The sequence below is a fragment of the Pyxicephalus adspersus genome, chromosome 9, assembly GCF_032062135.1.
Source record: "Pyxicephalus adspersus chromosome 9, UCB_Pads_2.0, whole genome shotgun sequence".
Classification (NCBI taxonomy): Eukaryota; Metazoa; Chordata; class Amphibia; order Anura; family Pyxicephalidae; genus Pyxicephalus; species Pyxicephalus adspersus.
This window is the reverse complement of record NC_092866.1, coordinates 45,350,865-45,378,232: the sequence shown is the minus strand read 5'-3', so window position 1 is coordinate 45,378,232 and position 27,368 is coordinate 45,350,865. Positions and strand designations below refer to the sequence as shown.

The window sequence follows — 27,368 nt, the reverse complement described above, 5'->3', positions numbered from 1 at the left end:
ATTGTTGGTGCAGTGATAGAAAGGAAGCTGGCTTTGTCTCAGTAGTCCTTTGATTCATCTCTGACATTGGTCCTTTAGTTGCAATACTGATTGATCTGACAAAGTTGTTGTGAAAAAGGGAAGAAACTACTGGTGGAACCCAATGACGGCCAGAAATGCATGGACCTGCTTTTTCGTTAAGGATTGGGCCAACTCTTTGTAGTCTGTACTTTATTCAGCCTGAGCTTTAGATCCTTCCCAAAACAGACCTCAAGAACTTTTCCTTCTCTATCCCATCTCCTATCTATCTCCCCTCTCCTCATAGAGTCCAGCACTGTCTGAGCCTAATGCAGATGGGACTCCCAATCTGTAGTGACCATTCCATCCAGATAAATTAAGTATTCATTGCCCTTTGAAGGTTGCAGGGGACAAAATGCCAGATTATTGTACTGGAACTGCCCCTTATAGTGGAGACTGACTTTACTTTCTGGTCAGAGGTATCTTTCAGTACCCCTTAGTGAGGTTTAGCATGTTAATTGTATTGGGCTAGTCCCTACTTTTATATTAACTTGTCCATCCAGGGCCTGAAATAATCATCAAACTGATAAATCATTAATGTACATGCGACACATGTGATTCACTAACATTCTTTTTTTGTACCTGGTTCCAGTTAGCTGTGTCTTGAGCTGTGCACAATCGGTGTCATCAAATTTCACCTGCTGGTTTCTAAATCTCATGCACGGCTAGTCTGTGTTCAGTGTTAGCAAACCTTGTGCCTGTTTAAATGGTTTACCTACTTAGACTCTAGTTCCTGTGTGTCCCAGCTACCTGTCTGCTCTCTGGTTCCTTGACCTGTGGACTGTCTCTTTTTAATGAGTTTGCTTGATGATTTGATGCCATACTCCGATACTTACAATAAAAGATTCCTAAATACATATTAGGGCATTGTCTGTTGAGGCAATAGCCAACTCTAAAGAATCCAAAGAAGAGACCAAGGAAGGCTTTTATTAGTATAGTATTGGTCACAAATCAAGGTGTTCATATAATTCCAGCAGGAGTTGATTCAGATTCAGATTTCAGCTGTTCTCTAAATTTTTGCTATCCAGGTTTCAGGTTGTTGATATGCCATATGTGCAAAAATCATTCAATGACAGGTCAGCTTGGAGCAGGTGATAGAGATAGGAATTAGAAAAAAATAATTTAAAAGAAGCAGAGTGTGCTTGCCAAAAAAAAAAAAAAAAAATCCTGCTACTTTTAATAATAAACAGTGCTCACCAAATCACCATTTGTCATATACTGTTAACTAGGGACAAATTAAAAAGGGAGAGTTTGTGCCAAGGTGCCATGTTCTGCTATTGCTTATAAGAGAGGGGTCAAAAAATAAAAAGTAAGAGGTGCTTCAAACAAAAATTTTCTGCTACTGCTAATTAGGGACAGAGCGTGTAGCCATTTGGAGCAGACAGGATTAAAAAGTAATGTAGGTCACCCCCCTCACTTAACCATCACAAGTAATTCACGTTTGCATGGCTCTGCCGCCCACACTTCCCCCAAGCCCTGGCCTTTATTCCCGAACAAAACTGTTTTTTTTGTGCAATGCCGGTTTTTGGGATTAACCCTGGCCCACCCACTCCCCTTTATGTTCACCCCTAATCTCCCTCTCACCAATTTTTCTGTTTATCTATATGTTATTTTATAAATAATAAAACTTGTGATGTTTTAACTGTGGACAGATCATTTTGTATGATTTATTGAGCTGTCACAAAGTTTCATATTTTATTGTATCCTATTTTATTGTATTAACTGCCACCTTTGTTTTGTATATTTTATATTGTAATTTTTCATATTGTAATTTTTTTATAAATACAAATTGACCCATAAAAAGTCATGAAGTAGTAGGGACTAAAGTCACAGTAATGATCCAGCTACACCGTCACTTGTTTTCCCATTGTTGTTTAAAAAAATTACCATTTTTCTTATATCTTGACTGTTGATGTGTTAACCGAGACATATTGTGGTAAATTGAAAATGATATTATCAGGTCAAAACAAGACGGGTAATGGAAGTATGCCTCCTGTGCACCCATCCTCCGTGACAGCGGTCGCCAACTGGTGGTCCGCGGCTCTGGCCGATGCGCCCCGATGGGAGGTCAGAGTCGCGGACCATGCCCCCGGGAAGTGGGAGGGTTTCGGCATCATTACATCACTCTGGGGGAAGTTTCTTTCCCCTTGGAGTGACACCCATGCAAATGCGTGGTCCAGAGCTGGTAAATTTAGTGGTCCGTGGGTCCAAAAAGGGTGGTGACCACTGTTCTGTAAAACGCTCAGTTCTTTATATCTTCTTTTTCACAACTCATCTATTTCTATCAATAAACTCTGTTATATTCTGGCAACAATTCTGTTTGTAAGAGTCCCTGTGAAGAGCTGCTACCCTCTGCTGGCCAAATTGCATTTCTATTATAGAAAAACTCTGCAAGTTACCTCCTCTTTACCGAGATGCAACTCATTGCTTTTCTGTACTAATAACATCAACTTCTTAGTTCTGTTTCTTGCCATCTCTAAAGTTGTCCCCTGGAGCAAGGATCTGGCTCCCAACTTCCTTTTCGCCATCCTAATTTGGGGCTTTAAGCAGACCCATAAACAAAATTTTTTTACTTTACATAAAAGGGGTAGATAAAACTTTTATATTATGTAAAAATCACCTTTTTATTTAATTCATTCTTCTGTTTTTACTGAAGAATAAATTGGACTGCAGAGGTTCCTGGGATACCTACGTCACGCATTCCAGAAGGCTTCTGGCTGCTCGTTCTGCACATGCCGGAGAGAATTTTTACTGCAATGGGGGAAAAAAAGCCAATCTCAGCATGCAAAGTTTTAGGTTTCAAGTCCCCAAGCACTTTGAACAACGCTTTGATGTATTATTTGAAGCCTCTGAAATAAACTCCTATCGTTTTTTATTAAAATCAACTGGCAGCCTTGGTTTAGTTGCAACACAGACTGCTGCACAACCCAATACCAAAGCTCTATTTTACAATGCTCTGAAATAGAGGCAAAGCTGAAGCATGCCACATTTTTCTTTGCTGCACAGCCTGAAACTAGTAGAAATTAGGCCTTATCTCTATAGACATGAGCTTCACTTAAATTGGGCCATTTGCATGCCCACTTAGCCTCTGGTATATCATTCTGACATTTTGAACATGGAGCTGACATTGCAATGGATCTCCTACCTGTGCACCATGAAAAACATGGGTACAGATTAAACTTCTGTAGGTTTCTCATTGGCTGTGGTTGGTCAATTTATTAAAGACAAACCTTTAGTAGTTTGTATGCTAAATAAACTTTTTTTTATTTGATACAGCCGACTGTGCAGTTCTAAAAAAAATTAATTAACCATGGTTTGAAGCTGTGTTGCTGCTGGGCAACACCTATTTTATTACCATAGTCAGGGAAATGTGAGCAAAAAGATAAAATTCTGATATAACTAAAAACCTATACTTCTCAATGTACACTATATGGCACATGTATATGTCTGGAAACAAACTTGTGTGACTTTGTTGTGCCTGAAAAAAAAAAAATTTGATTGCCTGCTCCACCACTCTGTTCTCTTTAAGACCATTGCATTTCCAGGGAATCTTCAGAATCCAGGTGTTTGTGTCATCTGTGTCACCCAATTTGTGCTGTAAAATGTCCCTTTTAGAAAAAGGCACTAGAATCATGTTTCTGGTACAAAGCATTATTTTATTTGCTGAAACAAAAACAAAATTACAAAAATGGGGGGGGGGGATGTTATGCTTTGTACAGATACAAGATTATTGTTGCTAGCGACAATTGTTTGTGATCATTTTGGGTGAAAATAGCCATAGACAGAAAAAAATAAAATCATTGGTTTCAGTTAACTGACATCTATGGAACCCCTAAGCAACCTTGGAAGGAACTCTAAGAATCCCTGTTGAGAAACACTATCAATATTATGAGAGGGCATTTCACACAGGTATCAGACAGGAGATGGACTAGAATGTCTCCCACTCATGAAGGTGATAGACCTCCTAATCAAAAATTAGGGGCCTAGTTTCTGTTTTACCCCAAAACCACTGATCAGATTCAAATTTCAGTATCCAAATAATTATTTCCTGAGCCATTTACATCATCTCTAATGCTCTGGGACAAATGACAGATACTTTGATTGGTGCAGCCACTAGTTAGGTATAGGGGAAAGCACAAAAGATACCAGTACTAAAAACTGATTGGGAGAAGGTAGCTTTTCTTCAACAGTGTAATATAAAATAACCACTCAAAATAATTAAAATTATCTAAACATCTACACATCCAACATTGCCTAAAGTGTTGAATTCTACATTTTCTTCTAGCAGGGCTCTACCTCCAATATATAGCAGAGATTATCACAGGCATTGAGTATTAAATAACTTAATTATTTGATTTTTTTTTGTGCAGGAAGATCTTTGTTGAATACATTTTAGCGTCATAATCACATTCATAAGCCCTATTTCCAATCCAGATGTGTAGCAGCAATCTTCCTTACCCCAATCCAAGATGGAAGCTGAAGCATACATTTTATTCCTTTAGAGGTTTTACTAAGATAACTAAACTATTTCCATTTTGGATTGAACAGATAAGAACACACTTTTTTTTGAAAGCAAGTCTGTGCTTCCTAGCAGTTCTGCAAAAAGCTTTTCACTCCACCTAACAAATAATATACTGACAGCATTAATGGTTGGCATTTATTCCTTCTTTAAAGCCTAATAACAGAAAGCTTAGCAATTGATGATGCTCATTGTCTGACGATCATGCTGATCTTCTGTCCTTAGTTTTTCTTGCAACAGGTATGAAAAACACAAGCTCTCCCTACTACATACTATTTCAGGTCAGTAACAAAATATTGAAACCGGAAGATCACCACAGTACACAAGTAACTTGAATTTTTAGGACCACATGTTAAAGTCATTTTAAATTTAAGATTTTTTAAATTTCTCTGTTTTCTTACTGTGCTCCTGTCACCTTGCCATTCAGGCTCCTGATGGTGACTACAAATGGCGGCTTCAATACCCATGTCATACAGACGTAGGCCACTATGGTCCCCATTATAAACTTACCATGAGAAATGCCATAAAGCCATCACTGAAGTTCACATAGAGATGAGTTGGCTGCAAGGGGAAAGCAGAAAATCGTGTAGATCTCAAATGCAATACAGAATGGTGGGAGGTATTTTATTTTTAAAAAATTGCGATTGTTATTGATACAGTTCAAAGTTGTCACCCAGTTAAGGTTTGCATCTACTGTCTAAATACAATTTCACTAAATTATAAAATCATCTAAATTACAATTCACTTGTAGGAAGCAGGAGAAATCCTCTTAGACAATTTTCAGTGGTTCACCGTCCCCACTGAAAGATTTCTTCTCTATTTCAGTTGCATCGACAACTACAAATTCTGTATTTACCCTCACTGTTAGTTCAAGTTAAGAGCGTGAATCTTATCTCTGTTGCAGGGAGCTAGACAGCAGTAACAACCAGGAGACACAACCCCTCACCACTATATACAACATGAAAAATAAAACCTTCAGCTACAGATACAATTACTTTATACCCAGTGAATACAATTTTCATTATTTCAAGCCAGACAGATTAATCATTTACTGGGCAATCTACAAAATTGAAAAAAGACAGACTAGTAAGAGAGTGACCCCTTTATCATGTTTTATTTGCAGTTTCTAGGAGGAGCAAATGATAGTTGACAAGAAGGGTGAATTCCCTGTAAATGATTTCCAGTGTGTTAATTTTACACCCCTCAATTTATGTGCAGCTGAAAATGTAGATGTCAAATATAAGAAAAAATATCAACTTTAAATTGACCACTGAAGCTACCTCTCCCATGTGCAGTTTAAAGTAAACCTGGTAAATGCATTCCCCTCTATATAACGCAAATAATGGGATGATGAATTGTTAACACAGGTAGATGAATTTTGCTTCAACATATTAGGCATCCTCACCCACAACACAAAGGGCAGCCTTGCCTGCACGCTTCACAGTCTGACCAGCCCATGGAAAGAGGCCAGGCACACAGAGCACTTACAAGACAGACATGAAGGTTAGGTACATCACTGTATAGATGTAACGTCAATTAATACGGAGAATCTCTAGATGTGTCCAAAATGCAACAAGGCAAAGCTAAAACACAGGGAAGATTGCAACTGATCGGACACTACTTTTGGTGGGAAAACATGATATTTAACATAAGAAAAGAATCCATCAGAGTGTACCAACGCTGTGTACAGGGTGCTGCATCAGTGTCAAGGCGAGACTGTCTGTTGGGAACAGGAAGAGAGCTGTGCTTTAGAAAGAAGAGAAGTTGGTCCCTGCATGAAATGGAATAAATCCATTAGGGGCTGCAGTAACAAAGGTCTCTGTTGTAGCTGGAGGGCCAGGCATCACCTCTATGTCACAACAACAAAATGTGAGTCTTTTTTTTAAAACAAAAAAAAAAAAAAAAAAAAAAAAAAAACAAAACATCTCTGCCGTAATCTGAAGACCTGTGTGAAAAAGAACACTGATTAGATGCTGGAAAATTTATCACAGGCTGTTGTGAAATGCTGAGGGTTTCTTACATTTTTTACCTCCGACTTAATAAAAGCTGATCTCTGCTTCCCATTTAACCCAACCCATCTAACTGATCACTGACAAAAAATACCCCTTTTTTTTTTTTTTTTGCTGCACTCATGTGGCACTCCAGTCACAAGTCTTTGGTTTACCTAAAGCAGGGTCGTTTTTTAGGTGTCTATGTCACTAGCTGTCCAGTAGTAGGGTTGTTTCAAGATCTAGAAGAGTCTAACGCATAGACATCACAGTGAGGGGACAGATGTGGACCAACCAACACAGTTTTATCAGAATTGGTGGATTAGCCATCAAGCACACCGGGAAGCATGGCCAGCAAGGACCCAATGGCAGACCTAAGTGAGTATATCTTGATATAAAAGATAATTAAAAAAAAAAAAAACACAAATTCTACTTGCATTGTGTAGCAAGCAGTACAACCTGCTTGTGCTTTACTACTTATGTAAGTAAATAGATTGACCGATTCCATGAAATTACTATTGGAGTCACATCTAGATCTCCAGAACACAAGTGTTCCAAGCAACAGTGCAAGACAGTGAATGGAACACTCTGGGGACCAGGATCACTGTGTTCTATCCTAGATCAGCCCAGATAATTAAACTTTTAATCCCCTTTGGCATTTAGTACGGTAACCAATCAAAATTGCATCCTGCTAAATGTCCTGCCTCTACACTTTGTTTCTACATGACAACTCATTCACCTTCACTAGCGGTGTCTGTCCTTATCACGATGACGGTCATGATAATATTCATCTGATCTGTCTTCATGTTGATCTCTGTGACGTCGGCTGCTGCCTTCCCGTGATCGACTGGGTGATCTGTCTCTGGAGCGGTGGCGTTTTCTACTGGGAGGAAAAGGCAAAATGTGAGCTTAAAATAAGTTTGTCTTCTTCATATAAAGTATTACAAGAGGACATTTAGACAGCTCAGGATAGAACAAGCTCAGCCAAAAATAACAATCAAAACCAACAGCATGGGGACACAGAGCAAGTGGTGAGATGAGGGGAGGAGTGCATGGGGCTGTCGCTAACCTAAGCTGATGCTAATTTCCTGGATGCATCTTGGTAAGCAGTATCAAGAAGGTATAAGTCATACTCACCCACCTAGATGTTTTTAGCTTTTTTCAAAATATAAAAAAATGGCTGACTAAAAATGGGGATAACAAGAAGTGCTGAATACTATAGAACTACGATAACTTCAATATTTGGGTTTAGGTCCACGTTAATGAAAAAATGTATTATTATAATTATTATTAATAAACAGGACTTATATAGCGCCAACATATCACGAAGCAAAAACGTTAAATAGGGGTTGCAAATGGGAGACAGTGACACAGGAGGAGAGGACCCAGCCCAGAAGAGCTTACAATCCAGGAGGTGGGGGAAGTGTCACACAATCTATCTATCTCTCTCTCTCTCTCTCTAGGGAAGTGTCACACAATCTATCTATCTCTCTCTCTCTATATATATATATATATATATATATATATATATATATATATATATATATATATATATATACCCTTCTGGTTGTTACTGTGATTTCAAAGTGATGCTTTTACAAACAAGAGCTACATATACATAGTCAAATGGAAGAAAGAAAGTCACAACGATCCTTAACAAACTTTGCCTGGTTAGTAAGTGAGGAAACAAATACAATCTGACTGGTTTTTTCTGTTCACAAAAGCACAGTCTGCTCTAGGAATAAAAGTATTAATCAGTACCTGGAAGAGCTGGCCTTATCTTGTATTCCATGAAGACAGTCTCGAAGAGATGTCAGTAGGACACGACATCTATCATCATTGGCTACACGAGACTCCTTGATAACAGCTATTGCTGTTTCTAACGTTTTCATGGCACTTGCATATTCCCCTGTTAGGAGAGAAAAGAAAACAGAATAACTGCAGTTTCAATCTAAAGCAAATCTATTCCATTAGGAAAAACATGGGAAGGGAATAATACCTGATGATGCCGTACACACAGCATTAGAAAGTGCACTCCTAGAAATCGCCCTGTTTCTGTTCAATAACTCCTCAAACTCTGCCTCATTGACTGGGGGCTGCTGGTGTTTCATGTCCCTGTGAACACACATAGGAGAATTAGTAAAGATAATACACGTGTCCAATTTGTATAAGATAACAAAAGCAGAGCTACTGACCATAGCAACCAATTTTGTTTCCTCTTAAAAAAATATCAAAGGAGAAGAAGAAAGGGAAAGATAGGCTTTTAGGGCATAAGTGAAGGTCGTGTTTATTTATATAGAGAGTCTAGGTTGTTCTATTTTCAACATACCACTCTTAGTCTATATATGGGAATACAACATGACAGAAAGTATTGACAAAGCAAATATAAATATGTCTCAAAATTTTAAACTTATCTGATGTCCCGACACGTTTCGCCAGATTGGCTTCTTCAGGGGAATATTGAGATTGTGACAGTGGATGCATTGAAAGTAAAATGGCAAAATAATTTTTGATGCTTAAAAACAAGGGTAAGAGTATCAAGGAAATATCCATACTGGAATGCCGCTAGATCCTTGAGATGTTTAGTACTGGTGCTTGATATATATGGGGTTATAAGTCCCAGGAATTTTAGGAGAATATATAATTAGAGTAAGTAATGAGGTACTTTGAAAAAGGGGGAGGTGTCATCAGGTAACAAGTTATTTAGATACTTGATAATGTGTGTGCATCCTGGTATTTAATCATGATTGAATGGAGGGTTAGTTCTTTAGTAATAGATAATGTGCCCCTAGAGTGTAGGCAACAGATGTTGTAGAAGGGTAAAGTAGGTGTCACTCTCCTGTGTTGGAAAGTGCTTTATCGTTGGTGGTTAGTGAAGGACAGGACGTCGGGACCCAGTCTCCTACTTCTTCTCCTTTGATATTTAAATACATTTTAGGATTTACAAACCTTACATCCTATGTAACTTTTTCATAAGAATATTAATCCCAAACAAGCCTTCCTGATAACATCCTTTTTCTATTATAATAGCTTAAAAAAAATAGAAAATGACGGCTTCGAAAATGTTTCCTATTAATGATATTTTATACCTAAAGTAAGAATAATTTCTTACAACACACTAAAACCCAGGATAGTGAATAATCTGCATAGACTTCTTTGTACAGGCCAGGTTGTAAACATTGACGTTTACAAGGCACAGAGTAAACAGCCCTGAAAATATGAGAAGGGTTTACCCATTACAGTGGGACAGTCAACCCTTTTTTCCATCTCCTATGTCTAGAAAATAGACATGTTTCAAGTGCACAGCAATGACACAACTTAAGGCTCAGGAACTCGCAAAAACACTGATAGTATTTAGATTGCTGTAGGCAATTGAATCAAGAATGGGAGTTCTACATGGCTCATGCAAGCAGGGGGGTGACGCTTCTTGGCACTGAATTTTTAAAGTTGTCCAATGTCCTAAAAATTAGGTAGTTCCCAGTACTCTGACTGACTCACTCACTCAGATTTCAGAGACAGGGCTCTACAGAGACAATGACAGTAATTTTTAACATAGAAAGCATTCTGCAGCCAATTTGTTAGCAGGAATGGATCTGGAAGACACTGTACATGGAACCTATTGCCTGAGGTTCACTACCTGTCCAATAGATCTAGATATGGCAATCTTTGGTCAGGTTGATGACAGGTGCCCAAACAGATAAAACTGAGGGGCCAGTTCCCACAACCATGTAGATGAGTCTTGACTGAAGAGGGGCAAAAAGTGGAAAACACAGTGCCAAGAAATTAGGTCTTTTTCACAGAAAAGTTGATAAAAATACATCCAACCTCCTAAGGCACTAGTATAAAAGTAAAGCAAGCTGGTAGTAAGAGCTAGCCTACAGTTATTTGTGCAAAATCATCTTGTAGACATACATCTATCTGAACCAAGGATATGATGTTCTAATACGTTTCCGTTCTCAATTGGTTGCATTTAAAAGTACTTTACACATAATAATGATGTTTTATATGGTGTCCCATATACACATATAGTCAAACATTAATATCAGCATGCAGATCTCAGAGGCAGCTAGAAGTACAGATCTCCTATATCACCACATCTCCAGTAGGAGCGGTCAGTGAAATGTGCTTATGTAGTAGAAGTTATAATGCCAGGGCTCAGGACATTCATTACTTCATGCATTGCACATACAACTTAAAGGACATCCAAAATGGTGATCAGAGAAAAAATCAACATAGACCAGCTAAGGGCATTTACAGAATGCCAAGACTGCAATGAATTTGTGTATACGCAGCCATATTAGTGAGACAATGGGTCGGTGCTAGCTTATTTTCTTTTTAACAATAGTCATTCGGTATGCCAAGGGCAGAAGGAGGGTTTTAGCATCACTAGCACATATATTCCATATTGATTAATTAGTGTAAAACGGGAAAAGGGTGGACTGGTGCTAACAGCAATCCCCAGGGTAAAAAAAAACAAAAAAAAACAAAAAAACACAAAGCTGAATGTCTAAACTGTATGCACCTTTAGATTTATGACTGAATACTATATATATTAGGCTATCCCTTGAGATATAACATTCTAAATTCAGTCAGTATCTTACAGTCTAGTTGTTGAGAATAAGACTTGTTATGCAAGTCAGGGATAAGTGTACAGTTTTTACTACATCCTACTTCCACCACTTTCATTCCAAATGTAGCATTTTTAGAATGATCTTAGCAATTGTGGCCTCTAATTTATAAAGCTATCTTGACATGTCTTGGGTGCCCTTGTTATGGTATGCAAGCAGTATCACCTACCTTCCTTGACTGTAGGGGTTGGAAATCACCTTGAAGGGATCAGGTGGGGGTCCTAGCACAGAACTTGGAGGTGGGAAGAATGCAGGGTTTAGATGAAGAGCAGGAGGAACACCGGTTGGGGGTGGCATGCCTAAGTGAGGTGGCAACCTTGGAGGGGGAGGCATAAGGTGTGGATAGTGAAGAGGAGGGATTGGGGGTGCACGGTATGTAGGTGGTAAGGTGGGCGAAGGAGGAGGTGGAATAGATATAGGTGGCCTTGGTAGGGTCATGACAGGGATACGGGAAGGGCTTTCAATGAAAGGGGGCCGTGCAAAGTACGGTACTATGTTTTTAGGAGTCTCTGTATGTGGTGATGAAGCAGCAGAATCATTTAAGTTTGAAGAACAATCTGCTGAGTCGACAGATCCCTTTGAATTAGCTCTAGGAGGAATTTCTGCAGAAAGACAAAAAAGGAAAGCAAGGAGAATTCAGACTATGTACAGAAACAGCAAGAAATCAGCAAACATACCATATAAATCTAAACAAAGTGATTTTAGTAAATTATTTTAAAGACAAACTGCTTAGTGCCTTAACTCCATTCTGTAGAAAGTTTTTTTTTTTTTTTTTTTAGAAGAAACAGAAAAACAGAAACTGAAAACAAACACTAGGAATCCCCCTTAAAAGTTAATATATGTGACAATGGCTTTGAGCCTATATGACTTATAAATACCACCTTAGATAAGGAAAGAAATCAAGAATGAACTTCAGTCTTCTGCACCCTCATGTAATAACTGAGCCACCTTTGGTTTCTGGTGTATAGCTACAAGTATCTTTTCATTGTTAATTGATGAACAAATATACCCACTGTTCGCACCAGAATTAATCAGACTAGGTTTACCACTGCTGCATAATTGAACAGGACCTGGCTGCTAGTACCCGAGACCTGCAAATAAAAAAGTAAGGAAACTTGGAACTCACAGGGGAATAAAGTTTACATGCCACCACCCTGCTTACTCTTACTCAGTTTCTGTTTGAAGGCCTATTCCTAACTGTGCCCTGTGGTAACTTGTGATCAAACATGCACATTAATGGGCCTTAGAAGAATATGTGGAAACACTGCTCTTGGTGATGTGTTAATAATTGTGAATGTCACCCCCCAAAGCATTTTACATTTTGCAAAGCCATTACAATGCATACACCATTTTATCATGCCCCTTTATTCTCCATTCGTTGTGATGCTTTTACGCAAACACCTCAACAGATTACTCGACATTGAATTATGTCCCAACCTTCCTTTAAAGCTAACTGTTGGTATAAAAAAAATGCTAGGATTTCTACAAAGGTCTTACTCTTTCGTGCCAAAGCTTCAAGGATGGAAATGCTCTGGCGGTTTGCAGGAAGAACATCAGGCTTCTCCCCATTTATCTTCTTGAGAGGCAATTGTTCCAAAATCTGGTTAGCAGATACTTCTGAAGAAACCACCACTTCTGCATAACTGAAGGAGAGAAAATATTAGGATAGAATATATATTTTTTTAACATTAAGATCACAGTCTCTTTTTTTTTCTCTCTACATGAAAAGCATTTGGTAACATTCACAAACGTATATGTTTACGTTTCCATACCTCAAACTGACTTAAGAAATTAGAAATTCTGGTTGGCCTCCAGATCGATGGAAAGATAGGAGAAAGGCTTTACGCTATTCATAGATTCCTGCTTGAGAATGAAGGATAAAGGAACATTGCTCCTCATGTGTTCAACTGTCTTAAAGACCAACTAAACACAAAAATGAAAACACTTCAATTAAACCTCCATTACAAAGCTGGAATCTTAAAAACAACAAAAAATTGCACCTAGTTGTACTCTGTTTTGGAAAGACATCTTCAAATTAGCAGTAATTATACTTGCTTTCAGAGTTAGAATTACAAAACAATGTATGTTGAGGAAACAAATGTCAGACAGAGACTACCTTTATCCAATTGACAATAAAGAAGATATCACTTTCCCCACCATGCTTAAAGATCTGTAAACGTGTCTAACAACAAAAACTGATGCCAACAAATACCTTCAAGAGTCATAAGCAAAACTCACACAAACAAAGCAAAGAATTTAAACCAAGCAATGCTCAGGATAGACAAGAAAACTCCCTGCTCACATTTAGATTTTGTGTGTATAACTCTTATGGTCAGAAACATTACTAAATCTGGTTTTATGAAGACTCTCGTACACAACCAGTCTGCAACAATTCCAACAATTTAAAAGGAATCGTAAACTACTAAGTGAACGAGCAAACACTGCAACTTTGCTGAAATCAAAAAGTTCTCACAAGTTTATGCTAATCTGAGTTTACTGTAATCCACTGGAGCTAGAATCCAGACATTTCCCTTACAGGATAAGCCGGAAGTGTACTTGCTAACTCTTGTGCTTATCAAGTTTAAATCTGATTGATAGAAGCAAAGGTCTATTTTCCTATATTCCTCAGGGTTTAGTTCTGCTTTAAGACCATTGGCTTATTAAAGTTTGTCAAATGAAAAAAATATCTTAGGCAATCATGGAAAGAGGTTATAGGCCTCTACACAATCTTGTTTGTATGCAAAAACATAAAAGTTTCCTTGGACAATATCACCACCGGTTTCTGGGTGGAGGAGAGACATAAATGTCTCCAATAGGTTCAGATTTCTAAAGACCAGAGAGAACCAGATTCAGATCCCAGTGAGTCATCAAAACAAAATGGCAAAGATAGACACCTGGCCCGTAATACTGCTCAGAGCCAAATGCTGATAAAATCCCAAGTGCATGAAGGGTGCCTTTCACATCTAATTATGGAAATTGCAGGATGTAGCCTTTCTAGTATCACAAAAAAAGAAAACCATAGATTCAAAGATGCCTATCCTCAAAACCTGGCCTATAACAGCCATGCAGTTTAAAGCCAGCAACCCTGAAGCAGATAAAAACTGATCTGGCAGAGCCCATTGGGTCACTGTGCCCAGGTTGACTTACCACATCCACCTAGGTCAGGCCAGAGCAATGAGGATCACTGGTTTGCCCTCCATCTCAATCCTGCGAAGCAGATGAGGAAGAAGTTTAAAAAGAAGAGGCATGTATCAGGATGTAAAGATTCCATAGAGCAATCACAACATCCACTGCTTCTTTTACAGGATTCCTGTACCTGGAGACAAACTTATCCAGTTTGTTGTTAAGCCATAAACCCCCAACATAGGTCCTGGAACATCTCTGCGGATCATTGTGTACATCCCTGGCATACACAAACAAGGCTGGAATGTAAAGTTCTGCCCAGGACAAGATCGAATCTACCTCCCTTGCAGCTGAAACACTTTTGTTCCTCCCAGATAGTGGATGTATGCCTTTGTCATGACATTTTCTGCCCAAATCCTGATAAAATGACCTTTTAGCAGGATGATAAAACGCTGCAAGGGCAGCACCTAAATTGCCTGTAGTTCCCAGTACTCCTCCCCAACCCCTCAGGTTGGCATTATTTGTGAGTTTTTCAAACGATAGGTATTACAGACTTTCCAAATTCAAGTGTCAGATTTCTGGGTCACCAAGTCATTGACAACCTGATGTCAAATTGCAAATATTTGGTCTGTCAACTTTACCGACTTGTCTCACGATGACAAAATGTAGAGCTGAGAAGTCTGAACAGAAAATTGGCAAATACATCTGCTCTGAAGGAGGCTTTCATCAGATCTTAGCCACAAGCAAAGCATTATCTGAACAGTCAAATACAATTGTCGGATAAATCAGGCACAGACTGTTCCCCTAACAGGAGATCACCATATCCCATGGGAACAGTCCTTGGTTTTTGTGGGTAGACTGGGAGCCAAGCTAAGAAAGAGGCACAAGAACAGAGATAAAAAAAATTGTACGTTTTTAAAAGATAAAGAGGAAGAACACTTTGCAGTCTGTTCTTTAGAAATAATCAGCTAAAAGAAGATGGGTGTGTTTTTGCCCCAAGTAAAATTTTTTATAATGTTACTAACAGACCCGAAAAGAAGTTATCTCTTGCATGCCATGTAAACAAGATGCTTGCTCGATGTAGGTTTCACTGTCCAGCGCTTTAACCAAATGTGTCCTATTCATGTGTGCTGACTGGAGACGCATGCAAGAGATGGGACACATCCAACAGACAGGTCACTGCTGAATTTGAGGCTACAGGCGTTATGCCATAATAATCAAAGAATATCACTCATTAATAGTAAGATTGCTTTTCAAGAGTTTTGACTAAAGAGCCATAGTTTGGCAAAGTATAGTCATAGACAAGTTGGGGTAAAGGGTAATATCTACCTACAAGTGCAGGGATCCAGTGAAGGCTTTGAAATGTTTATAGTTTGGGCATTTAAAACAAGTGCATTCTCCAACAAAATGATAGTCACTGTCAGTACCTTCTTATACATCATCCTAACAGCATCTTGGAGGAAGCAAACAGCCTGCGGGGTGTTTTCTGTCTCGGTAGAAAGAGATGAAATAGCAGCTGTGATGGGAAGGTCCTTGTAGCCTTAGTGGCTCTATAAGGCTGAAGACTGAAAACAGCACCAATAGAAGCAACAGGCTTCTGCAACGCCTCAGGAGCATGTTCAATAAAGATTAGAGTATCTCAAACAGGCCAAATCTTTGTACTGAGGGATCAGAAGCCCTATGGCTGCAGGTAAATCAGATAGAAGCGGCAGACTTGCTTATGGTTTGTGCAGGCAAAGTCTACATATACCTGGGTGATTTTGGGTAATAAAAGTCCTGCACTGCTGTTGCAAAAAAATCTCAGCTGAAAGAATAAGCAGCCCTGTATAATAAAATTATTATTAGCCAGTATTTATATAGCGCCTATAGTTCTTTCCTAAGTCATGTCAAGAACTGTCCCTTAAAGGGGCTCACAATTAAAAACCCTACCATAGTCATTACCATAGTCATAGGGATTTTTGAGGGAAAGCCGATTAACCTAACTGCATGTTTTTGGGATATGGGAGGAAACCCGAGTACGTAGAGGAAACCCATGAAAACACAGGGAGAAACTACAAACTCCTTGCAGAAAGTTTAGTAGGGTAAGGATGCGCCACTCCAAAAGACAGACCGATAACAATCACACAGAGGACTTTAATCAGAGACCCAACAGTGATCTAGATTAAAAAATAAATAAACAAGCAAAAAAAAAATAGAAGAAGGCATGTAGTTATCCAGGTGAAGTTACCCAAGGCTGGCCAACCATTTCTGTTTGCAAGTGTCCACCCCTCTTTAAGACAGCAGTACAACCTGAGAGTGAATATCATCTTGTCTCCCTCAATAAACCCAAACAATGTTATTCACAATCCTACACTCCACTCCTGTATTATGCTTCTAAAGAAACTGATGGACATTGCGCAACAGAAACATATCTGCTAAATCCAGGAGCTGGATTTTCATCTCTGGGTGGACAAAAGACCCATTAACATGATTGGGTGTTCCATTTAACTCTGCACAGACCAGAACCGAATTGTGTGTACACAAACTATTGTTTCCAGCAACATTAATCTGATGTCTGTACTGGCCCGGAGTGTAGTAACAAAAAGTCATGATTTTCCAATGTTTCATGTTCTCAGGTAACCATCAGCCACTTTTACATTTATGTACATGTCTTGTACATTCCCTTCATTTACCGCCACCAATCCATATGAAAAGATAAGTTATTTATATACGTTAAGCCCCCTAGCTTTGTAATTCTGTCTGTATTTCCATGCAAAAAGTGTTACATTTGTTTTTGCATGGAAATTTATTTTACATTGTAGACCTATAGTTCTTAGATCTCACCGAAATATGTCCAATATTTAATATAAAACTTTAAATAAAAAAACTTAAACTTAAAAATAAAATAAAAAAATAGCTAAAATAGTTAAACCTGTAATATAATTGTACAGTAGCATGTACAATATAATTATATATAAATTATATCAAGATTTCTTTGTATTGGACTCAATACAGCTTTTTTGTATTGAAACCAATACAAAATTTTTTGAATTTCCCGCCGCTCCTCCTGCCAGCACTGACGCACGCACTGACTTCACTGGGAAACCCCGGAGATCGTCTCTGCAGTCGACGGCTGAAGATCGGAGGGAGAAGACATGTCTGGAGAAGCTGCAGGGACCAGCAGGAAGCCAGGGGACGACAATGGAACAAGGTAAGTGTTTTTCTTTCTTTTTTTAAGCGACCCCATGTGTCCCCCCGTGTGCTGGATCACCCAGGTTCACAGATGAAAGTGTATCCTCTCTAACCTTGGGGAGCTTTCATAAATCAGGCTTAAAGTATTTATTAACTACATGGTAATCCCAATATATATTTACCTTTTTTCTGTCTGTGTAAAAATTTTGATTTTTACTATGAATTCAATAAATACTTTGTTTTTAACATTATTCTCTTTGGTGTTAAGTCCCTCTATCCCCTTTACTTGGTTCTGGTTAAACTCTTTATTACTCTATTTGGGATGTGCTTTGTTTTTGTCTTGAAATGTGATACTTAGTTTTTGCTCAATTACCAATCTATATCCACCATTTATGAACCACTTGATGACCACAATATAATTATATATGACAAGGAGTTGAACAAATGACTGCCAACCTCTCTTCCCCACAAAAGTGTTCTTAGCAGCCACAAATATTAGGACTGGGGAACCACGGTTGGTCATTCCTTTATCATGAAGTTGAAACAGGCAGACTTATTTCCAATATAAAAACTAAGATTCTTGCAACAGAATGCCCTTTTTGCTGATATGTTACCTATATTAGCTAAAACCTCAAAACTAAACTAACACATCATAGAGGGTTTTCTGGCCAATAGGTGAAACAACAATTATCTTGTGCTGGCAGTTCACATTAAAAAAAAGCAAGAAAAAAATCCCACACACGACAATATGTTCCACCAACAAGGTTTAAGTAAAGAAACATTTGTGAATGTTACGAAATGTCTTTTTTTCTCAAAAAAATTTTCAACAATTTTTTTTTATTTGAACAAAATTTTTTTCTTACCCTTTGGATTGGCCATTAGCACGGTTCTCCGCAAATTTCACTTCAATAGGGTCACGAATACCAAGGGAGCGGATGGCAGTGGTGAGCTGCTGATCAGTTGTCCACTAACAAAGTAGAGAAACAAATATGAATAAGGTTAAAATGAAATACAATTTAAAAGCCTTAAATATGAGAGTATACCTATATATCAAAGGTTCTCAAGTGGGAGTTGTTTATTATCTCCCACAGTAAGCAGAATAAAAACTGCAAAGACAGTATGTTTGTAATTGATTGTTGTAGGACAGAGCAGGGGGTACTCATAGTTTCTAAACAAACAGGCAATTATTTGTCCTTTGGAAAAGGCAAAATGCGGCCAAAAGGAGACTAAAATGCCCTCATGTCAGTGAGAGCAAAGGTCTGGGGATTACAAAAATTGCCTGGACCAGTGGTCATTGGTAGGGGGAATAATACTTGGTTTATGTGCAAGCAATGGTACTCCATACAGTGGTATCAGTGTACAATTTGCACCCCATTGTTGGTGTCAGTAGGAGAAATTGTGCCCCATCAATGGCTTAAATTGGAAGAATTTTGCCCACAGTTGGAGGTTTTATTCTTCATTATTGACATTGTTGAAAAGACTAATGCCTCGTTAGTGCCTGAGTAAGTGCGAGAAAATTTGCCCTATCACATCAGCCCATCCCCCCAGGGCCAAGAAAGGCTTCATACAGAAGCCATGCCTCTCCACACATTTATTGTACAATAGCAGAAGGGGTAAAAGACAGAACAGCTACAGTTTGGTCCATAAATATTAGGACAGACAACTTTTTTCTAATTTTAGTTCTGTTAATTACCACAATTAATTTTAAATAAAACAACTCAGATGCAGATGAACTGCAGACTTTCAGCTTCAATTCAGTGGGGTCAACAAAAAGATTGCATAAAAATGTGAGGAACTAACAGTGACAAGACCTTTGATTGGTGAAACCCTGAAGGTGGTCTCTAGATTTTTTGCCGTTCGTAAGGTGGATACCTATCCTTCCCCCCTGCCCCCGGAGTTCCCTCCTAGTCTCTCTGATCCAATCCTGGTGTGAAGGTGGTGTTTATAGAGCTACACATTTTATACAGCACAGGGATTGGATCCCTTTGCGCACTCTGCAGGCAGACAGGGAGCTGCCTTCCTTGTCTCCTTAGCGTAGCACACAGCTCACGTATGTTTTGCGGTCCCTGCCACATCCTAGGACCTTTAGCCTATCCTTGCTACCTTTAAAAACCCTGTGTGCAGACGCTCTTTGAGAGGCACATTGTCTTATGCCTATCAGAGTCTTTTGGCAGTGCGTACCCCTACCTCTCCTAATTTTGTAGCCAAATGGGAAGCAGAGGGAGATGATACTGCATTTCTGTCTTAAAACCTCGATTTGCAACCGAAACCAGGAGACCAATTATAAATTGGACAATCGATGGTACACAACGCCCTCTATACTTGCCAGACTCTTCCCTCACACAGACCATGTTTGCTGGAGATGTGGGGCGGCGCAGGGTACACTTCTCCACATTTTTTGGGTATGCCCTAAAATTAAGACATTCTGGGCCTTGGTGGCGGATGTCACTCATAAGCTAACTGATGTAGACATCAGAGACAAACCGGTCGGTTTCAGATTTTTCCAAAAAGGTGTATAAATGCTCTTTTACTGAGACATCTCCTAAATGCAGCAAAGGCCTGTATTCCAGCTTGCTGGAAGAGTGATACCCCACCGACGCTGGAGTATTGGCTAAACAGGGTTGTGGATATTTATCGCATGGAGGATATGATTTCCACTGATTACAAAACAGATGATAAGTTTACCCAGAAGCGGTACTATTGGATCCAATACTATACATGTGTAGAATGTACTAACCTGATACAGCAATCTCAGTCTGACCTGACATCTACTCCTTTGACTTGAACTTAAACTGTTTACTTGAATTTTACTATACTGTAGCTATTTGTGTTCCAGGGAACTGTTTCTAATCCTATCCCCCCCTTATTCTTACTTATCCAGCCCCCTTCTCGATCCTTCCCCCCCCCCCTTTTTTCCATTTAATTAAAAAACGGAAATGCCCAGGTTTTTGTTCTCGGTAATGCTTCCATTTGCATTTTGTTAAATGTTTGTCCGCATTGGCTGATGTATATTGCAAATTATATTGTTTGATTTATTGACAATTGACTCAAAGGTTATTTCTTGGGCTGGTGTGGGCAATACCTTCGGTATGTCATTATCAATTAGGCAGATAAAAGGCCTGGAGTTTATTTGGGGGGGGTGCTTGTATGTGGAAGATTTTGCTGTGAACAGACAACATGCGGTCAAAGGAGCTCTCCATGCAGGGGAAACAAGCCATCCTTAAGGTGCCAAAACAGAAAAAAAAGATCAGAGAAATTGCTACAATATTAGGAGTGGCAAAATCTACGGTTTGGTACATCATGAGAAAGAAACAAAGCACTTGTGAACTCAGCAACACCAAAAGACCTGGACGTCCACGGAAGACAACAGTGGTGGATGAATCATTTCCATGATGAAGAGAAACCCCTTCACAACAGCCAACCAAGTGAACAACACTCTCCAGGAAGTTGGCATATCGATATCCAAGTCTACTATAAAGAGAAGATTGCATGAAAGTAAATACAGAGGGTGCACTGCAAGGTGCAAGCCACTCATAAGCCTCAAGAATAGAAAGGCTAGATAGAAATGAACATTTTATTTTCAGCTTTTTAATTTGTCCAATTACTTTTGAGCCCCTGGAATGAAGTAATTGTGTTGAAAAACGCTTAAGCTCCTCACGCTTTTATGCAATCTTTTTGTTCAACCCACTGAATTAAAGCTGAAAGTCGTTGAAAGAATTGTTTAATTTAAAATTCATTTAAAAATTAATTGTGGTAATGTACGGAACCAAAATTAGAAAAAAAGTCTGTCCAAAAATGTATAGACCTAACTGTACATAGTGGAGGACGTTTACCAAGCAAATAAGCTACACAATTAAATTTAAATCAGACTGACTCTAATTTAGAAAAGTCTATGCAAGAGTGTTTGTGTTTGTGACCCCCATGTCTATATTTCTGGGCAATAAACTGTGACAGTTTCAGAGAAGATATAAGGATAGAATTTCATTGTAAACAAATACAAATTTATTTAATCTAAATAGCTAATGAGGGAGAAATTTGTTGCATAATCAGGTTTACTGCTACGGTTTAACATTGCCACGCTGTGCAGCAGAAATGATAAATGTCTCCCAGTCTTGTTTACCCAGTTGTGAGAAAATCCAAACTAAAGAAAAAAAAAATCCCAAGCCATCTTGCTGAAAATATGTAAACTGGGTATTACCTGAGCTCTTCAAATTTGAAAACCCCATTGTGTAGCTGTACATCTGTCCACAGACTTAGAACTTTTAGTCTAAGTACAAAGGTGCAATAGTTCTCTTCCGATAATCGGCTCGGGTACAAAATCAGACAAGAATCTTGAATGTGTATAGCGCTCGTCACCCATTGTCTGAACAAACGTCCTAGGGCATCCATGGACAATGAACGATCGTAATTCAAATGAAGGGGTGAGAGTGCAGCGGAGTGCTGCTCCATTGTTCTCCCCTTTCCATAGAGCAGAACGGTGCTGTATGTACAACGCTCGTTTATGCACTGTGTAGTCATTTATTGTTGGAAGGAACAACAAACGACAAATATTGCACGTGTGTACGTAGCCTAATTGGCCTACCTCAAGCAAACATATCTTTTCTACTACACATTAAAGCAATGCAGGGGCCTGTAGTCTGGCACCGCCTGTTCTACTTTTGGATTTCACACAACAGTCATACCCGGTTGGCCTTCCCACTGGCTGAATTTTCATATGAGAGGACAGAAGAGCATTGTGCAATGACATCTGGCCAATAAAAAAGCTATGAATTCAACCACATTACTTCTATACACTTTGTATTCATTTAACCTGATTGCTATTAGAATTTGCCTTGATTAATTTTGAGTTTGGTTAGGCTGTAAAATATTGTACCCAAAATCTCAAAATCTATTATTCTTATAATATTCAATGTGAAGTATTTTATTCCTGCTGTATCGTTATCCTTGTCAGATTGTTACATGAGAATGAATATGTCTGATATATTCTTATAAACAAAAGTCTGGTTTTCAGTAATGTTGCCACTGGTAAAAAAACAAAGCTTAGAGATTACCTCTTACTCACCCATGAAAGGTTTCCAACATATACAGATACCTTCTTGCGTACGTTATTGTATGTGTACAAAATGGCGGGTGACTTGTTGTTCGATTTGGCAGAGGTAGCCTGCAAAGGAGAGGTGGGCTCTGGAACATTGCCCTTCCCATCTGGGTGAGATGACCCAAGTGAGGCCACCGCTAAGACATCATCATACAAATCAACTTGCTCTGCAGCAAATTCAGGTTCCTATAGGGAGATAATAACATCACTTAGATCAGTAAATATACTACAGCTTTATTAAAGTATAAACATCAACAAAGAAGCCAGAACATACCGAGTAACTAATGCTAATCATCATATGATCTCAAATTCAGGCACATTTATTACTGTGTCCTATAGAGACGTACATGACACAAAACGAACTACAGAACAAGGTGGACAATGTAGGCAACCAACGCACCAATAAGTGTGTGGGATATGAAACTTGTTCAGGTGGCTGTTCTTGGAGATGGGATTCCTCAAAGTGAACCCAAAAATATTCTGTCCCCAGATGGAGTGACTGTATTAGCTGTCTGTTTTCTCGTGTTTCTGCAAATATCACAACTCCTGTCCCTTCTGTCTAGACCCATGTCCCACATTATTATTATTATTATTATTATTAATAATAAACAGGCGTTATATAGCGCCAGGAAAAGAAAGAGCTAATCAGCAGGCAAAATGTTCACTAGTAAAATGTCACTTCAGAACGTGTCAGTCTCTATTGTTCACTGTTGAACTTTTTAGCAGTTGGAGGTCAGAAGAAGAAACCAGTAAAGCCAAAGGAGACCACAAAGATCAACAATAGGAGCAGAACGGTAAATAACCTCTGATTTATTTATATCATATCTTCCCTCAATTCTATTCTCTTTCAAAACTTCCCTCAATTCTATTCTCTTTCAACTAAAATTTCAATAAAAATAATATTACTTTGCAAGTGTTCACTCTTTATTCATTATACTTAAATGCATACCACCTTTTGTTTTATGTTATAACCACACTGTTTTCTGCACAAGTGGATAATAAAACTCATTCTTACCAAGTGACAACTAGTGGCTCTTGTTAATATTCTTCCCTTAAAACAAATAAAGTGTAATAAACTTGCGAGCAGGAAGCTCTTGAGTGCAAAAGGAACATGTTTTTTTCCCCTTCTGCAAAAAGACAAACCTACCTCCCTGTTTGCAATCTTCAATTTAATGCACACTGAGCTGTGCAGCTTACTCTACAAACCTGGTATATCCGATGCCGGGAATGAATGATTACATCATTCCAGCCTAGATAATGAAAGAGTAACAAAACCGGCGTTGATCACCTGTTCCCTCGCAGGGTGCCACCATCATCTTTTTTCTTCTTATCCAGTAGAAGATCTTAGGTCATCTTGATTGGGCAGGATGAAGCAACTCCAGCGCAGGCGTTCATTTACTCCCGGCACAAGCAGAGGAAGCCTGGAATGCCGGGTATCCTGGCAACCAAAGCTGAAACGGCATGTGCAATTCAGCTTTGTTGCCCGAACCTCGGAGCAATAAGGCAAGTAGAAGGGATTATTGCAGAAGATACATCGCCTACCCCTTTCTGCAATAATGACCTCCCTTATCATGGAAACTTAAAAGTAGAACTGTAGTTTGGCTTTTAAGATGGTCGAAAAACTGAAAGCCCAAAAGGAGAGTGGGCCAAGAGGCCAGCAATGAAACAAAAACAATTAATTTAGTTCTGCTTTAAGTAACAGAAACAACACAAATGTGGACAAGCACAACATTAACTAGTGAAAGAGAAACCCATTTCTAGTCAGTGCAGAAGGGCCACATGCTGGTACAGACCACCATCTTCTGTAATTTGTTACAATTATTGGGAAAGACGCCACTGTAATGATTGGGCCATTATACACATTTTGACTTACAATGGGAGTGTGGAGACTCCAGTTTTAGTAATTCTTGTTTCTAGAAAAGCGATCACTGCAACTCTAGACCACCACCTTTGTAAAAGCGAGGACTTACCCCTCTTTTTTTTTTTTTTATTTGATTAATATATGTTTTATATCATTTTATGAAGATTGTTTCAAATCGGTTCATTGTATTGCTTTCCCCTTTCAATCTATCTTTCAATAAAAATATTAAAATACAGAAAAGGGAAAGGAAATAACTTCCTAGTTCTAGAATATTAAAGAGACGTTCACTGCACAACCTAGGTTCACAAAAATCTTTGGTAACAGTTGTGATAACTACATGCCAGCAGTTCAATATTTTAGCACAATTCCACAGAATATACACCAGTCACCAGCCCTATATCCCACACATGGGGCACAACAGCCAATCCCCCCAATTGCCGTTAAATAATTTAAAGAGGAAGTAAACTAAAAAGTGCCCAAAACAAAAAAAAATACACTTACCTTTAATCCCGCAGAGTAGTTGATCGGGTCCGGCGTCGTCCGGGTATCCGTCCCCGTGCCAAGGCGCCAGACGCCGCCATCTTCGCCTCTTCTTCCGGGGTCTCCTTCCTAGGTAACCCGATGCAGGCGGGAGATCAGGCGACTTAGTTTGAAAAAAAAAATAAAAAAAGCATGCGCAGCGAGATCGGCATTTTTTTCCCTTTCACAAAAAGGCTTGTTCTGCGCATGCACAAGATGCTCAGGCATGAGCAGAAGGGGCACCCAAGGATGCATTACGTAGGTGTCCCGGGTGGGTGGATTAGGGGGAGGTTGCACTTAAAAAACAACTAAATGTTTACCTTACATAAAAGGGTTGTCTACCCTTTTCTGTAAAGTGAAATTTCTGAGTTTAGGTACGTATTAAGGGAGCAGAATCATATATTCTTTGCAGCATAAACACTGAAGTAAGTATTTATGTGGATGATACAGACACTAGAAGACAAGACGGTGAATAGGCAATGGGCCAGTTAACTAAGCAGCAGCAGCATTGCTACTTTACCAACCCTTAACCAAAAGGCTGCACAAAAACAGATCCATTAAGAAGTGGACGAAAATAATGTTATTAACCCTCCCACATACCTTCTCTATTCATTAAATATGGCCCTGTGCTGCCTATGTTGGACATTATTTTCATCTTTGACATGTCAGGGTGTCCCCATTTGCTTCCTTTTCAATTAGTTTTAGGTCTTCACTTGTTTCGAGGTTTTATCACAAGTGAAGACCTAAAACTAATGAAAAGAGGAAGCAAATCGGGACACCCTGACATGTCAAAGAGGAAAATAATGTCCAACATAGGCAGCACAGCGCCATATTTAATGAATAGAGAAGGTATGTCGGAGGGTTAATAACATTATTTTCGTCCACTTCTTAATGGATCTGTTTTTGTGCAGCCTTTTTCATTCACTTGCTGCCTGCATGTACTTGTACGAGAAGCATACAATTACTCTAAACTGGCTTCCAGATACTGGAAAGATGAACCATTTTCCCCCCAGCTGCTTTTAGCCAGGCACTCCAACCTGCACATTTCTGTATCCACCCGGCTGTTTCTGTGTGTTAACTAATGAGTTGGGTCACAATACAGGGGCTGCCACCTACCTACAATTTCTTCCCACACAGAAAAAAATTCTGGGTTGAGCACTGTGAACCAGGGCAAAAAACCCGCCTGTAATTTCCATCGGGGGGGTTTATGTAACAGGGTGACAACGCAAGGTGCTCAACTAAGAGACTGTAGTCATCTCATTAACTAAGTGCCTGACAGAGGAAAATCCAGGGCTATTTATTGAAAGCTACAGATTTACAAAACTTTTCGAAATTAAATTAACACAACACGTTAGAGCACAAGTTATATTTTTGCACTTAGGTCTTCGTCTTGCTTTACCATTAACAATCTTAGAAAGCAGAGAAACTTAGCTCCCCTCACTCCCTGGGCAGTGCCAACACCTTCACTTGGTCCATTTTTCTAGTCAAGGAGCTTCAGCCATCAGCCAAAAATGCAACTACAGCACATGTGCAATATTCTGCGCTGGGTGGGAAGGAGATGTAGGTTGGTGGCAGCTTCTGTATTGTGACCCAAGTAGACAATAACCACCCAAAAACAGCCAGGAGGTCACTGAAAAGTGCCGGGTGGTGCGCCCAGCTAAAAGGGGGTGGGGAGAATACTGATATGTATACGAGGCTATATAAGATTGTGAACAGGCTGGTAGGTTTGTGGTATTACAGATCAGACACTGCATGTCCAGTCTGCAATGCCAGCTCACACTTTTATAAGTATAAATCTATTTTAACCAGTTTTGTTTTGTTTTTTTTTAGCAAATACTCTAGCACTAGCCATGGTGTGCAACAGAAAACTCAGCCAAATGCAAATGAACTTATAACACTAAAAGGCCCCCCATGCCATGTCACGTGTCTCCCCCCCCATGTCACGCGTCTCCCCCCCATGCCATGTCACGCGTCTCCCCCCAATGCCATGTCACGCGTCTCCCCCCCATGCCATGTCACGCGTCTCCCCCCCATGCCATGTCACGTGTCTCCCCCCCATGCCATGCCATGTGGCCCCCTTATTGTCATGTGTCCTCCCCCCCATTGCCATTCCCTATTTCAGGACCGGCCATACAGCTGAATGTAAACAGAAAGGCCAAGCTATTCACTGCAGCATGCAAGGACTTCATTTTACCCCAGGGGCCCTTCCCACACAGCATGTACCTGACCCTCCGGTGTGCACATAGCCAGGCCCCCCTGTAGGATGCACCCTCACCTGAATGAACTCCTCCTCTGCGTAAATATCAATGAGGTCCGAACCGTCCGCCATGCCGGGACCGGAATCCCGGATACTGGTCCGGGCTGCACTTTCCGCCTCCCGAAACTTCCTCTTGTTCAGCTCCAATAC

At 39.5% G+C, this 27,368-nt stretch overlaps 1 protein-coding gene across 2 annotated transcripts; it reads right to left on the bottom strand.

Annotated features, from left to right (window-relative positions):
- Window positions 1–3,692: 3,692 nt before the first annotated feature.
- CPSF7 (cleavage and polyadenylation specific factor 7) lies at window positions 3,693–27,368 on the bottom strand. Of its 2 annotated transcripts, none has more exons than XM_072421789.1 (9): window positions 27,237–27,368; window positions 22,549–22,767; window positions 18,350–18,453; window positions 12,690–12,835; window positions 11,362–11,794; window positions 8,564–8,679; window positions 8,326–8,473; window positions 7,304–7,447; window positions 3,693–6,521 (listed from the first exon to the last, which is right to left on the bottom strand). In XM_072421789.1, exons 1-8 carry the CDS (start codon window positions 27,288–27,290, stop codon window positions 7,309–7,311), a joined length of 1,359 nt encoding a protein of 452 aa, XP_072277890.1. In that variant the 5' UTR covers window positions 27,291–27,368; the 3' UTR covers window positions 3,693–6,521; window positions 7,304–7,308. The 2 variants fall into 2 exon arrangements, with proteins under 2 accessions (XP_072277890.1, XP_072277891.1); XM_072421790.1 differs by having other exon boundaries at window positions 7,304–7,444.